Here is a 15,858-nt window from a genome sequence, read left to right on the forward strand (position 1 = left end):
CATCTCTGTCATTGTAAATAGAAATGTACTCCCAACTTAAGCTGTAAAAAACACAGTTAAAAATGGATTTTGTGAATTTGAGATCTAAGTCCATAGTACTTTACAGTATGCCTTATTGGTAATGACCATTCTTGTCTTTTGTTGTCAATCGATGCATACAGTGGCATTTCCCCCAAGTGAAGGTGAGATTGACTATGAGGAGACATCAGTATGACAGATACACTTAACACTTATTTGTCATATGTGTTTTATGCACAGTATTGTAACTTCATGTTTTTGCTTTTTTATTTAGTTTTGTTCTTTGTGTTTTACACTTTTTTTAATCCTCATACTTGATTTTAAAATTATTACGTTATTACCATTATTGACAGTGTCCTCATCAAAAACGCCTAGAAAATGGCATGTTAATATTTTTTTATTTTTAACTTTTTTTTTCACTTAAATCATTTAATCCACTTTAGTACTAATCACAAATATCAAAAGTTAGATTTTTTTCTGACTTTTGTGAGTGTTTGTGTTTGTGATGTGATCGAAAAAACAAACACATTCGAATATTTTCGATAATCTTAATGCAAAGTGGACTTTTCTTGGGGGAATTGTTAGAGCCATGGACGTGTCAATGAGTAGTAGTAACACTGATAGATTTTTATTTATTTATTTATTTTGCAGCACCAGATTTAAAAAATCTCTCCCATTAAAACCCGTTAGTTATGCACTTGGGCTTTTTGTTACGTTCAGACCTATGCTCTCTGTCTTTCAAGTAAGAGGATGAAAGGTATAGTTGAAAACCCTTAATTACACACACACACAAACAGACACAGACAGACAACCAGGTCCAGTAGCTTGTCCACAAACATACACAGACATCAACATAACACACCAACAAAATCACCAGAATAAACCGTGCAAAAATCTGTAAATGTGTGTGGAAATGTGTATAGGGCTGTACTAACATGTTAATGTGAATTACCATCTGAAAACAATTTACTAATGTTGGTGCCTGATGTTGTCCAAACTGGACTGCACTGTGTTGCATGTGCGCCTCTCAACAATAGTCCCCAGTCAGTCCAGCTTCCTGCCAATCAGAGACCCAGTCTTCTTAACCAGTCTGTCCACTCTCTTAGAGTTCCTTTGAGTCATGCTAAATTTGCAAAAAAAAAAAAAAAATACTCACCTTTGCAAAATATGAAAGAAAGAACAACTACCACAAAGTCATCAGAAAAAAAATGGAAAATGACACTTTGGTCCATGAGCATAAAAAGTGGAATTTTACCAATGGGTTAAGGAATATGATTTTATTGATATAGTACTCCATACTGGAGACACAGAAAACGTAACCTGTAAATTGTATTTAGATTGAATGTTTTCATTGATTCATTATTGGACGTGCAGACAGAGCTTAGCAACACAGTTATCTGAAGTTTGCCCTCTGCTTCTGTCACATGTAACAAATTAGAGACAGTACTTTCACTTAGGGCATTCACGTTAAGCCTTGTTGTAGCCTAAATTCTTTTTATATTCTAATCTAAAGGAAGCGTACTTGTACAATTAAAATAGAATGAAGTTGCACTGAAGGCACATGATCTGATAAGGTTGATGTTCCCATGAAAACATCAAGATTCAAGATTAACTTTATTGTCTCCCAAGAGAGAAATTTGTCCTGGGCCATTCGCCCATGCTGCAGCCACAACACAGAACAAACCACACAACACAACACAACACACCAGGCAACACAACACGTTAACCCACAGAAAATATCATCATATGCTGCAAGGTGCCATAAGTGCAAGAGACACGATAAATATACAAAAAAAAAAAAAAAAAATCTGTCATCTGAGCTCTGGTCCTATCTGACCCCATTAACCAGCTAGATTGACCCAGCCACAAACGAGTTTTTAAATCTCTTCAGTCTGCAGTGCAGAACCTTCTGCCCGGCGGTAACAGCTCATACTCGCCGTGCATGATATGTGATGGATCACTGATTATCTTATTTGCTTGTTGCGAAGTGGCCTGTTCATAAATACTCTGAATAGTAATAGTAGTAATAGTAATGATTTGTCCTGACGCATGAATTAGGCGTACCAGTTTGTTTTTTAGCTGCACAGAGAGGTTGCCAAACCAAGCTGTGATACTGTACCTAGTAAGACTTTCTAAGACTGCCTTGTAAAAAATCACCATAAATCTCTGATTAACACCATGAATCCTCTGACGTCATAGAAAATGCAACCGTTGCTGTAGTCTGATACAGAGGCTATCAACGTGTGTGCTCCAGGTAAGTGCGATGTCAACGAAGACACCTAGATATTTGTATGACTGCACCTGGGCAGTGGCTTGGTTGTGGATGATCACGGGCCTATGGTCACGGACTCCTCGAGGATCGAACACCATTTCCTTCCATCTTATTCACAATCAAAATAAGGTAGTTACCTTAAATCTCAGAATTTCCAAAAAGTAGTCAGATATGTCATAGTTCATTTTCAACAGCGATAGAATTGCAGCATCGTCTGAAAACCTAATGATGCGATTGTTTGTATATGAACTTCTACATGCATCTGTATACAGGGTGAACAGAACGCATCCCTGTGTGCCCCTGTGTCCAGAGTTTTAGTTTCAGATAGAGTTCCATTAACACTGACCCGCTGCCTACGATTTGTTAAAAACGGAAAGTACCGTTTAATAATAAAAGGATGAACATTAAAATCAATTAATCTACTAATTAAAAGATGTGGCTGCAACATATTAAAAGCTGAACTAAAATCAACAAATAAAAGACGTGCAAATGTGCTAGAATCCTCCAAGTGTTTGTTGACAACATGGATCACAGTTAAAATGGCATCCTCAGTGCTTCTGTTGCGCTTCTAAGCAAACTAAAAGGGATCTCAAGGACCACAAAGCGCTACTGGGGGGCTTCTTAGGGGGGCTTCAGCTCCCCTAAAACAAGCCTAACAACGCCACTGGAGGGACCCTATATTCCATGACGTATTTTTGTGAATTTGTAACGGATTTACGTTCAAAGTGTGGGACAGTTCAAAAGCCTAAAAACGTAGTAACGCTGTACCCGTTAGCAGAAAACAGGCTAATCGGTTAGCCTACTGTTCCATGGTAGTACACACAAACTAAAATATAAATGATAACACTACACTACAGCTAAACAGCAGGCGGTCAACACATACAGTATATACATACATGCGAACATCCAGACACATTTTTCCTACATTTAGTTCCACAATATTATAAAAAAAATTTGGTGTGAATTTTTTTTATCACATTTACTAAATGTTAAAGTTAAATCTAAATGTTAAAGTTAAATCTAAATCTAATCTTCACTTGAAAATTTTGGAAGAGCGATTTTTGACTGAAATTTAGACTTCTACATGTTCAGGTGCAGCGTGGCGACTCCAACTAGCTTAACATGTGTCGCGTGGAGGTAAAACTATCTAACTGAAACTAGCAGCAGATGTAGCCAGCTCTTTGCTTGATGAGTTAGCAATCAATGTGCTCCGTGCAAAGTGCTCTTGTTTTGATTCTGCAGCGCCGTACTGCCTGCTGGACATTTACAATCCCCATCATCCTAAAGCTAATGCTAATGTATCTGACACCCACTGTCTCTACCAGGGCAGAACCCATAACAAACTCTAGCTGTGCTTTTAATCAGGAACCAAACTGAGAAAAGCCTTATGGATCAGAGTCATCCAGTGTGTAATTTGTCTTACTTTCAGAGTAGGTCATAGATGGTTTTGTTCAGAGCTGGCCCGAAGCATAAGTGAACTAAGCGTCTGCTTAGGGCCCTGCAGCCACTAGTAGGCCCTCAAGAGCAATCAACAAAATTTTAATTCATTCATTCATTTCTTTATTTTTTGCATGTATGAGTGATGCTTTCTATATATCAGCAGAGTGCTGTTGCTGATGTAGGCCTAACCATTGTTTAAATGTCAAAACTCCGCTGCACCAGTAATTTGGCCTCCTGCCATGCAGTGCACACTGCATCCTAAGTGCAGGTAGTTGAAGGCAAAACAATGTCATAAAAAAGAACACATCCTTCCGGGGCATAGGTAATAAAGAGGAAGTATGAAGAAGAGGAGAAAATGCCAGGATGAAGGTTTGTTTGCATGTCCTAGTAATGGAATGTTTATCAAAGAGATTTGTGTAGTTGTTAATAGGAAATTAACTAGCTAGTTCAAAACTAGAGAAATGTATCTTTTAACTCGTTAAATAGCTTAATGTTTATGCTAACGTGTTTGCATTTGTATGATACTGAGATTTAACTGGGACTGAGCTGATTGTCGGAGCTGACCCTATATATTTCCCCTGTTTTAGGTTCAAAACAAAGTTTTTGTTGACGTTTTATAGCAAACATTAAACATCACGTTGTGTTAGGAAGTGCAGTGACATTTGCTAGCAATATGTTATGCTAGCAAGCATGACGCGTGTACCGTTACACCCCTAAGTTTGAGATATGTTGTTTGCTGCAGAGCATAGTAATTTATGTAAGTGAAATAAACATGTAGTATTTACATCAACTCATAAGTTATGTGAAACTTCCCCAGGAGAACTGTTAAAGTGCTTTGGAGGCACAGAATCAGCCCAGTACCAGTCCATCCTCATGCTCTACTATGGGTAATGCATCAGATGAGGGAAATACTGTCACCATACAGTATTTGATTTCTGTGAATGTTGCATCTGCAGAGTCAAGCTTTTCCAAGCTTTATTGTTATTCTTGCACCTTTTTCCACATTTCTGTTGCATAATAAACCAAATATTATAATTATATAATTATAATTATATATAAATAAATATATAATCAATTTTTGTTGTAACAATAACAACAAAAATAAACTTCATTACATCTATTTCTGAACTAAAACAGTAAAGGGAGCATCTGATCAAGAACATGTACCATGTACGATAGAAGAATATTCAAGTTCTTGGAGTTCTGTCAGACTGAGACATTGATCCCACAGTGATACGTGGACACAGACAAAACACATGGACACTGACACCCGGCTTTTGAAATACCAGATGCTGTTTTAGGGCACTTATTCACTGTGGATAACCAGCAACAGTGGTTCAGAGTGTCTGTGAGGGCCATGAAGGAGACGTATGGAACAAAGTGGCATAAAGTATCTAATCCTCAATTCATGATTTCTGTCCGCCCGCTTTATTACAACAACTACTGTATGGTCCGTTCTAAAAGTCATGTTCTATAGTGTTCGTCTTTGCAGACAGACGGACTTTGATTAATCTATAGCTGATGAGGATCTTTACCGGACTGTACGTGAAATTCACAGAATCATCCCAACACTGGCTACAACGTGAATGGTAAATGGTCTTGCTTTTATATAGCTTTTCTAGCTATTGGTACTCAAAGCGCTTTTACTGTCCTAGACACATCTAACCTTCGCTCACACAAGCACGCAAATTTACACATCAGTGCCGGTGCATTACTAATCAGCCTCATCCTCTCCACAGGTTCATGAATATTGTGGGATTTTTTATTTTTTTTTATAATATGTTTATTGTGCAAACTTCAAAGCATGTTACAGACAAAACACAAATCAGCTGTAAGTAGGAAGTCTGACATTTTCTTGCTTCCTTTTCTCTAGAGGTAAATCTAGTTGTAAGAGAGCGTCCAGACAAAATACCAAATAACCAACACCCCCGATTCACCCACCCACCCAGCCCAATGCTCAATGTACAAAGTTCACCTTATGTGGTAAATAAAAGGTCAAGAAAAAAAAAATAATAATAATAATAAAGAAAATAATAGAATAGCAATAATAATAATAACAATACTAATGAAACACACAATAACAAAAAAAAAAGAAAAAAAAGAAATTATGGTCAAATTTAAGAGTCTATCAAAGTTAAAGAGTTGACATAGGAAAGAAAGGGGTCCCATATTCTGTGATATCTTTTCACAGATCCTCTGACTGTGTGTTTGATTTTCTCTAAATGAAGAAAAGACATTAAATCTTTTAACCAGGAGGTTGTGCCAGGGGGATTAGGACTCTTCCAATGTAACAAAATGCGTCGCTTGGCTATGAGGGCAGCAAACGCAACGAGGTCCAGCCTGATATTTATTAAACTTGCCCATAGGAGACACACCAAAAATAGCAGTTAAGGAACAAGGGGTCAGGGGGATGCCCAGAATTACAGAGAGGGAGTTGAAGAAAGACGACCAGAAGGAGTTGAGCTTAGGGCAGGAGAAAAACGTGTGTGTGTGTGGTCTGCTGGGGAGAGAGCATCTAACACAAGAATCAACTGTATCAGGAAGTAATCTCTTTAGCCTGGCCTTAGTATAGTGGACCCTATGAACCACTTTAAACTGAATAAGGCTCATACGAGCACAAGTACATGTGGAGCTGATCCTAAGCAGTGACTCTCTCCACCAATCCTCGTCCAGCCCCAGCCCGAGCTCTTTTTCCCATGTGCCCCTGAGCCATGAAAGGGAAGATACTTGTGAAAAGAGTAAAAGGTTATAAATTGACCCAATGCTGTTTTGTGATTTTGATGATGGAGACATTATATTCTCTAAAAGAGTCTTCTCAGGCAGTTTAGGAAAAGATGAAAAATTAGTCCTTACAAAACTACGAAGTTGGAAATATCTAAATCGACCTTGAATTGACAGGCCAAATTTAGTGACAAGGTTTTCCAAACTACCAAATGTTTCATCTAGAAAAAGATCACAGAAAGAAACCAGGCCTTTCTTTTTCCATAATTTAAAAGCTGGGTCTAGCAGAGAAGGTAGAAACAGGTGGTTGTTGCAAATAGGGGAAAGGACAGAGGAAGATTTTAATCCAAAATGTTGCCTGAACTGTTTCCAGATTTTTAGCAAGGAAAGTACAACAGGGTTATTAGTATACTGAGAGGGGCGCGTTGTGAGCGGAGCAAAAAGCAATGCAGGTAGAGAGGATGAAGTGCAAGAGCTAGCTTCTATAACACACCAGCTAGTGTCAGGGAAATGATACCATGATTTAAGCTTTTGGAGGTTAGCGGCCCAGTAATACAACTGCATATTGGGAAGTGCAAGGCCCCCATCTTGTTTGGGCCTCTGGAGGATAGATATTTGAATCCTGGGGGGCTAGCCTGCCCAGATGTAAGAAAGTAGAATGGTGTTGAGTGATTTAAAAAAAGATTTGGAGAGGAAGAGAGGGAGAGTTTGAAAAAGAAATAGGAACCGGGGTAATACGTTCATTTTAATTGTTTCGATACGACCCACTAGTGAAAGAGGTAACACACCCCATCTCTGTAGGTCTAATTTTAATCTTCTCAGTCAATTCCACAAAATTATTCTTAAAAAGTGAGCTAAAGGAATGTGAGATGTTTACACCTAAGTATTTAAAGCCACTAGGAGATAGATGGAAGGGCAGCACGTCAGGAGAAATCGATTTTGCTAACTGGTTAACAGGAAAACACACATTTTTGTGATATTCAGCTTATAACCAGGAAATATTCCGAAGGTCTCTAACAGATTTACTATTCCACCAACACAATTTACTGGGTCTTGAACGTATAATAATAAATCGTCAGCATATAGTGCTACTCTGTGTTCAAGCCCTCCTCTGATTATAGCTGAAAATAATGTGGAAGCTTTCAGGGCAATAGACAGAGGCTCTATAGCGAGAGCAAAAAGCAGCGGTGAAGGGGGCATCCTTGGCCTAGGATCCTCTGAATATGTTTTAACTCTTGCCAACGGAGCAGAGTAGAGAAGGCGAATCCATGAGATAAACTTAGGGCCGATTCCAAATTTCTGGAGGATCGTAAACAGATATTGCCACTCCACCCGATCGAATGCCTTCTCCGCATCGAGTGAAATAACCATCTCAGGATTTGGAGAAGAAGAGGGAGTCAAGATCACATTTAGAAGTCTACGTACACTAGATGACAACTGACGGCCCAGAATAAAGCCAGTTTGATCCTCTGATATAATGTCAGGGAGGCATGTCTCAAGCTGGCATGCCAGTATCTTTGCCAACAACTTCACATCATTGTTAAGCAAGCTAATTGGTCTATAGCTACTACATAAATTTGGTTCTTTATCTTTTTTAAGTATAAGAGATATCAGCGCCTCATTTAGCGTTGGCGGCAAAACACCCCGTTCTAACGAATCATTGAAAACATCTAGTAATAAAGGGCAAGCTGTACAGCAAACTTTTTAAGGAACTCAGCTGAGAAACCGTCTGGGCCGGGGCTTTTATTATTCTGCATCAGAGAAATGCAATAAGTGATTTCTTGTAGACTTAATGGATTATCTAAATTTTCTGCTAATTCTTTATTTACAGTCGGTATATCTAAATTATTAAGAAATGACTCCATGACCGAGGTATCAGGGGGAGGTTCTGATTTGTAAAGGTTAGAATAAAACGAAGAGAACTCAAGATTTATGTTTGCTGGATCTGTTGTCAGTTTCTGGAAGAGTCATATATTTGTGAAATAAAGTGAGAGGCATGCTGATGCTTCAGTTGCGAGGCTAAAAGGCGACTGGCTCTGTCCCCATGCTCATAATAAGTTGCTCTCGTCCGTTGTAATAGGTGTTCCGCTTTACCTGTTGATAGGAGGTCAAATTCGGTTTGCAGCTGCAGACGTTTAGTTGCCAGAGCAGGATCTGGTGAGGAGGCATGCTGCCTATCAATGTCTAAGATAGAGTCCATAAGTTGTCGCTGCCTCAACCTTCTGGTTTTGGACAAATGCGCACTGAAAGAGATGATACGCCCACGTAAAAAGGCTTTCAGTGTTTCCCACAGAAGCGATGGGGAAACATGATCAGACCTATTAGTCTCTAAAAAGAAATCAATCTCCGAAGATACATAATTACAGAACTCTGCATCGGCCAGTAAACCCGTGTTCAACTTCCAGCCTCCTTGGTGCCTATGTGAACCCGAGGGGAAACAAAGCTCGAGTATGTGAGGCGCATGGTCCGAAGTTACTATGGCAGTGTAATCTGTAGATCTGACCAGAGGTAAAAGGGCCTCATCAATAAAGAAAAAATCTATACGGGAATAGACTTGATGCACAGTAGAGAAATAAGAAAAGTCTTTAGCATCAGGGTGAAAGAAACGCCAAGGGTCAACGCACCCCACACGATCCATCAGTGTTAATAAAGTCTTGGATCGACGACACAGTTGAAATCTCCTCCTAGTATAAGATGATGAGTATCTAAATTTGGGAGATGGGAAAATAACGTGGACATAAAATCTGGGCTGTCCCAATTAGGTGCATACACGCTGACTAACACAACAGGAGTTTGATAAAGAATACCAGAAACTATAATGTAACGACCACCAGGGTCAGAGTATATATGATCAGAGACAAACTTAATTCGTTTATGTACTAAAATGGCTGTGCCTCTGGATTTACTGTTGAAATTGGAGTGAAATATCTGTCCAACCCATGGTTTACGGAGCATAGTGTGGTCAATTGTACGCAGGTGAGTCTCCTGCAAAAAAGCAATATCAGACCCCGCACATTCCAAGTAATAATATTAATTTTATGTCCGGCTACTCCCCCTGGCACTACAGAAGCATTTGCCATTTATGATACACAAGGTAGATAAGACTGAGTGAAACCAGTAGTTTGGGACCAAAGGTAAAGAAAGAGGAAAAGGGAAAAAAAAACAAACAAACAAGCAAACAGGAAAAAAAAAAAAAAACACCGAACAAGGCGCACAGCCCCCACCCACCCCACTCCCCACATATAGCTTACATCTGTTGAGAGATACAGTAATATATGTCTGATGCCCGCTCGAATAAAACCGACGAGCTGCCAGAGCCAGTGTACATACAACCGGTTAATCATGTGGTGTTACCTGCTCCTAACATTGTATTTTTTAATACCCTGAATATTACAGTCAACCCAGAGGGAGAGATAAAGCATCCTGAGAAACGCGTCGCAACCGCGAGCTTTAAAGAGGCTATACTCAGTAACATAACAGTGCACAGGTGCCTGCACAGTAGTAGTTGTATTGCAGATAGGCTGTAAATTATAAAGTGCCATTGCATAGCCCCAAGCCTCCAGCAACGCTACACATAAAACCAAAAATGGTTAGGACTACTGCTACCGTCATAACGAACAAGAATGAACGTGACTTTAACAGCAGGCCAACAAAAGTCCGATAACATATTGTAACTAATACCTTAGCCAAAGTAGCGTCACCTGAATGTATTTTTACTCCATCGTTAGAGCCTCCTAGGCTGGAAAGATCTGCCGGTAGAAAGGAGAGGAGAGGAGAGTTGAAGATGTGCTCCCTGTTGTTGTGGGTGACTCGGAGGCGCGCTGGGTACAGCACACCGAACTTCACTCCCCGCTGGTAGAGAAACCCCTTGACCGGGTTAAATGCTGCTCGCCTCCTCGCCACCGCTCCGCTGAAATCCTCGTAGATTTTGATGCCGTGGCCGTTGTAAGAAGAGTCCTTATGTGACTTTGCCCACCTCAGAACAGCCTCTTTCTCCATGTAACGATGAAACCTGACAATAACAGGACGTGGAGGATCATCCAGTCGGGGTTTCGGCTGCAGGCTGCGGTGTGCGCGGTCCAGCTCAGGCGGTCCAGAGAGCAGGTCTCCCAGTAAATCAGCGAACAGCTTGGCCATAAAGACCCTCGCATCTTTTCCCTCCACGTTCTCCGGGAGTCCCAGCACACGGACATTTTGGCGTTTTGAGCGGGACTCCAAGTCCTCCACTTTTGCCTTGAGCTCTGCATTCTCTTTCACCACCGATCCCAGGTCAGACTGGAGCCCGCTCACGTCCAGTTCTAGTTGCGTTATCCTGTCGCTGTGGTCGGATAAGCTAGTCTCCATCTCTCTGATAGTAGAAGCTGGAAGGATTCGACCGACGACCGGATAGGTTCCAGTGAGCTATTTAGTAAAGCTGTGAGTTCGGCGGTCATATCCCTTCTCATTTTTCCAAGTTCTAGGACAAGCGTCTCCGTCGTTAATGGTGCCACAGGATCTTCCGCCATGCTGCTACAGGCTTTAGCACCCTGCTGCTTTTCAGTTTTACCGCCCGATCTACCCGCTTTACTCATTCTGCCTCAGGAGTTTCGTTAAGCGAAGTAGTCGTTTCAGGATTAGGCACTATGTGACGATGAAGTATTTTGCGAATAAAGTAAACTGAAAAGATGCGGAGCTCGGATAACGTGCGTCTTACCACCACATGGCGTAACCCGGAAGTCAATATTGTGTGAATATTGTGGGATTGACTGGAATGGGCCTCACATTCATCGTGGAGACACTGTAGCAGTACCTGAGCTTCAGCTGGCCCATGAGCTCACAGAGCTAGCATTTTCTCACTTCCAGGAGGATCTTTACATCTTTACATGAAGCGGTTGGCTCATACATGGAGATTGTGTAACTTGAGTCTTATAGTGATAGACTGTTCAACAAACTTGTTTTAAATTAAAAAAGCGATAACTGTTGCAGGAGGATGTCAGAAAGGTTCTCCTGGAAGTTTCCTGCTCTGAAGTTAGAAGGTAGCTTCTCCCAGCCAACCCAGAATGTCAACACCTTCATCTTCATCACTACCTTCAACAGGCCATGTTGTCTAGGAGCTTCTAAATGAACACATTTCAATGCAATTTTGTGGTTTCAAAGAAAAATGTATTCTAATGTTCTAGTGAAGCATGTCTGGATTACTTGGTCAAAGTAAAAATAGGCTGCTCAATACATTAAAATTGCTCAAAAATTACACGTTAAGTTTTAAGCCAAAATAACTCTGGGTTCAAAATGCATTTCTGCTGTTTTTGGGAAAAGCTGCGCAACTACATCTGGCTTAGATGTCAGCAGGGGGCATACATACGAGTGCATCGTGACTTTAGGAAAGAAGACTGAGCTACCAGTGAGTGAAAAACATTTCACTACACGGTTGTGTTCCTTTTAATTATAATTCTTCACGTTATAACCCTTCTTTATAATCCATCTACCAAACAAGCAGAAGCACAAACACTGCCACCTAGCGAGTTAAAATGTACTCACCAGAACTTCGTTTACATCCATTCTCTGGGATTGATATGTCATGACTGGCTGTGCAGGGTAACCAATCAGATGTAAGAGTAGACCATCAAGCTGCTGCTGCTGCAGCCCACAACATCACAGATGCACAGTGAAGAGAAGTAAAATTCGAGTTCAGTAATAAATGTTGTGATGTTCTTAAATACATTAATTTATCTCAGTATTCTGCGGGCAGCCCTCAGTTTGTTGTCAGTTCAGGTGACATGAAACTCAACCAGAGGAAGTAACTACCCTGACTACCCCACATCTGAAACATCCGTCCACAGGATGGAGACACGCTCAGTTGTGCGGCCTCAGTTCTCGGCAGAAATATGTTAGAACTCTTTAGTAAATATGTTAGACCTCAGCAAGTTCAGTGTGGTAGCTTTAATGTTCAGCAGCCATTTCTTCTCTCTCTCACCTTTGTCACACCAATGGCTGATGGCGTCATTCATAAAAAAAAAAAAAAAAAAAAAAAAAAAACAGTGGGATATATATGGAGCTTTCACTGTATTGAAGGATGGTGGTGTCGCTGCAGAAAGCTGTGAGGGGAGTGGACTTTTTCATCTTCAACTTCCTCTCTTTCTGTGCTATCTTTAATAAGTCACACTCTCATAGACCTCAAGGGAAAATAAAGGGCAGTGTTCGTCTTTCAGAGATGGCATGCTGTCTACATCTCTCACCTTACAGTGTTGTGCTGCTTCTCATGGTCTCCCTCCACGGTACGTACACCACTTTTACTGATATAAAGTGTTTGACCTACATGACTGATTGTGTTTATGTTGCTTCCTGGTTTGTCTGCATCAAAGAGTCTCAAACAGTGTGTCCACTGCTTCCTGCTTCAAACCACCTCACTGCGAACCAAGAAAAAAAACACTAAACAAGCTTATTTAACGAGACCATGTCCCCGACAGAGACAGTTATGTCCTACTTTAGTACAGTGCACGCTACAGCAACACTCATTAGAATCCACTACAATAGTTTAGACTTTGACAGATACAAGGAAGTGTTGCTGTTTCTCCTTTTTTTTTATCAGATGTTTTAATATTGTATCTGTATTTATTTGCTAAAATGTACAAATGAACAGAGTATAATAAACTTGTGAAGCAGACTCAAACATTACCAAGATGCTCTACACCAGGAGCAGCAACGCTGACTGAAAGTGACGAGTAAACAGAGTAAAAAACAGAGTAAAGCCGCCTGCAGCGCCACATTTACAGCTGGTGCCAGGATCTGTGTTTAGGCCAGTGGCAGCTGTTAACGCACAGCTGGGATTCACTGCCACAATAGGTTGAAAGTCATTATTTTTAGTTGCTGTTTTCTTTTTTCTCATTCTGACAAATCTTACAAGACCCGACAATCACAAAACACACACACACACACACACACACACACACACCTGTGTTATCAATGCCTTATATGTGGTTTCCATTTTCTAATGTGTCTTCTCGCTGTCTTTCACTAAAAGTGGACCATATGCTTTCAAATGCATGTTGTGTGATCAAATGTAATATTTGATATTTTATACTTGTGGTTGTTTGTTTGCTTGTGTGTTTCAGATGTAGAGGCGTCTGGTTGTGAACTTGTCATCGACAAAATGGTCGGAGACACCGTGGTGTTTTCATCATGTCTACCAACTGAAAGGGTTACCTTCGCCCAGTGGAAATACCAAAATGAAGCTGTTCCTACACAAATATATAGAATTGATCAGTTCAAGGGCAGATATGACGAAGATTCCAAAAACTATACTTTAACAGTGACACAGCTGACTAGACAAGATTCAGGTAAATTCCTTTTTACCTCAGAGGCGAACAACCAACAAAGACCAACAGTCGTCATCACTCTGCGGGTTCATGGTAAGATTCCTCTGCTAATTTATTCTCAAACCAGTAATCAGTTCAAACTGATATGTTACTCATATTGTGTGTTACATGTGCGTTTTTAGTCTAACATGCCTGAATCCAAGGAGGATTTGTCACTTTGTTCTGATGTTTTTGTTACTCTCTCCACTTACTGTCCCATCAGAGCCCATAACTCAGAAGCCTCATTTAAAACAGAACAATTTCACCACAAATGCCTCGAATAGATCCTGCACGGTTTCTCTGGAGTGCAGCAGTGACAGAGACGTCACCTACAACTGGACGGTGGGCAGTCAAACTCTAACCCTAACCGGTCCCAAGCTGCAATACACCATCAGGCCAGAAGATGGAGACACCACATTTAACTGCACAGTTTCCAATTATGTCAGTAAACAATCTGCAGTCATAACCAAGACATGTAGCAACGAAACCATGAACACAGCAGGTATTTGAAGTTCAGTTTTTCTGAGTGCACAGTAATCCATCTGTAAATATTATTCAAAAGATGCATTTAGTTTGCACTGTATCAAACTTGAAATAACAGCCTCCAGGGGGCTCTGCGTTATTCAACAAGAAACGGACACAAGGAAACGGCTAAGAACACTCCTGACTACACTTGTTATTTATTGTTTCAGAGTCCAGCTCTTCTTCTGTCTTATTCATCATTAGGATGTTGATTGGAGCTCTGGTTATTCTGCTGCTGCTCGTGCTACTTCACCACACAAAGGCAAAGGGTGAGAGCTTTTGTCTCTGATATTAGTTTTTGCATATTTTATTATGTAAAGCCATAAGAAAATAAAAAGAAAGTAACAAAACGTTTTTTTTTTTTTCACAGATCTCTTTTGTAGCAGGTTGGTGCTTCCCTCTCTTCGTTCATTTCCAGTATCACTGCAGTAACTTGAAGGTGTACATTTCTAGCTTTGACATTCACTAAACTTTCACATTCTCATCCCCTCAGGTTCAAACACCAGGGTGAAAGTCAACAGCAGGTGTACTCGTCCCTCCTCCAGGGTGAGTCTTCCCTCTATACTGCCCCTTCTGGTCGGATGCTATAGCATGGAAAGGTTGAGTTAATAGAAGTTCACTCATAAATATTCACTGATGTGACTTAAACTTAATTATCATTGACTTGCAGGTGATGGTGCTGCCTACGAAACAGTGGAAACCTCTGATAATTCTTGAAAGGGTATCGAATGAGCTGTAAATACTATTGACTCATCAACAGATTATCAATAATTCAAATAATTAAACAGTAACTTATTATTTCAGGAGGAGCAACAGATAGTGTCACATCTCATTCACATGTGATGGAAGGGCAGAAGGCAACATGAATGAAAGAGCAACATTTATTTATTTTTTTGCTTTTGTTTTTTATATTGACATGTCAATCTGTGAGCACAAAGCATTTCTGGTGTGTGAAGTGTCAGCTACTCCTACTGTGGGAACGCAGTCTCTTTAAAAGGAACAGTCAACCCACAGATACTGACTGTGGCGTCTTCACGATTTCCTCATACGACACATGCATGCTGTGTTCACACAGCAGCATTTTTATTTGACTCTATTATCAGACTCGAACTCTGTGAAACTCTCGGAAAGGATTTAGAAAAGGATATAACTGATGATTAGATCGATAAATTAAATGTTAAAGCCCAGCCACTGACTAACCAGGAAGTCTATAAGCTAGCAACCTTGACCGTCTTGTGACAATTCAATGTTCTGCTGGGAAACTTTTGAACCTGGTGTTCATAGGTGTGAATGTTACTTAGACATGTGCAACCCACCTAGACTAAAGCACCCCCACCCCATAGCAGTGAAACTCCTTGATGACAGCAGCTACCCACAGCAGGATGCAGTCTGACACAGACACACACACAAAAACGATTTAGAACAACTCGACCCGTAGGACCCAAAGGCCCCCCACTAACAACAATCTGTTACCAGACACCACAGGACACCTTCAAAAGACCCATGTCCATTCTCTGGTAACTGTTTTGGAGGCCTACAGACCTACAGAAT

At 40.5% G+C, this 15,858-nt stretch overlaps 1 protein-coding gene across 2 annotated transcripts; it reads left to right on the plus strand.

The window, feature by feature from the left end:
- Window positions 1–12,492: 12,492 nt before the first annotated feature.
- LOC125003920 lies at window positions 12,493–15,651 on the plus strand. Of its 2 annotated transcripts, XM_047578196.1 has the most exons (8): window positions 12,493–12,705; window positions 13,543–13,839; window positions 14,009–14,287; window positions 14,478–14,576; window positions 14,678–14,693; window positions 14,801–14,853; window positions 14,978–15,028; window positions 15,112–15,651. In XM_047578196.1, the coding sequence occupies exons 1-7, from the start codon at window positions 12,504–12,506 to the stop codon at window positions 15,022–15,024; spliced, it is 993 nt and encodes a 330-aa protein (XP_047434152.1). In that variant the 5' UTR covers window positions 12,493–12,503; the 3' UTR covers window positions 15,025–15,028; window positions 15,112–15,651. The 2 variants fall into 2 exon arrangements, with proteins under 2 accessions (XP_047434152.1, XP_047434145.1); XM_047578189.1 differs by having other exon boundaries at window positions 14,978–15,651.
- Window positions 15,652–15,858: the final 207 nt, after the last annotated feature.

This window comes from Mugil cephalus, chromosome 1 (genome assembly GCF_022458985.1).
Source record: "Mugil cephalus isolate CIBA_MC_2020 chromosome 1, CIBA_Mcephalus_1.1, whole genome shotgun sequence".
Taxonomy (NCBI): Eukaryota; Metazoa; Chordata; class Actinopteri; order Mugiliformes; family Mugilidae; genus Mugil; species Mugil cephalus.

Bases quoted from the DNA above. Each gene is read 5' to 3' on its own strand.
- LOC125003920 (XM_047578189.1), top strand. From the start codon at position 12,504: ATGGTGGTGTCGCTGCAGAAAGCTGTGAGGGGAGTGGACTTTTTCATC. The intron at 12,706-13,542 runs GTACGTACACCA...TGTGTGTTTCAG, and splicing joins TCTCATGGTCTCCCTCCACG to ATGTAGAGGCGTCTGGTTGT. The intron at 14,288-14,477 runs GTATTTGAAGTT...TTATTGTTTCAG, and splicing joins CGAAACCATGAACACAGCAG to AGTCCAGCTCTTCTTCTGTC.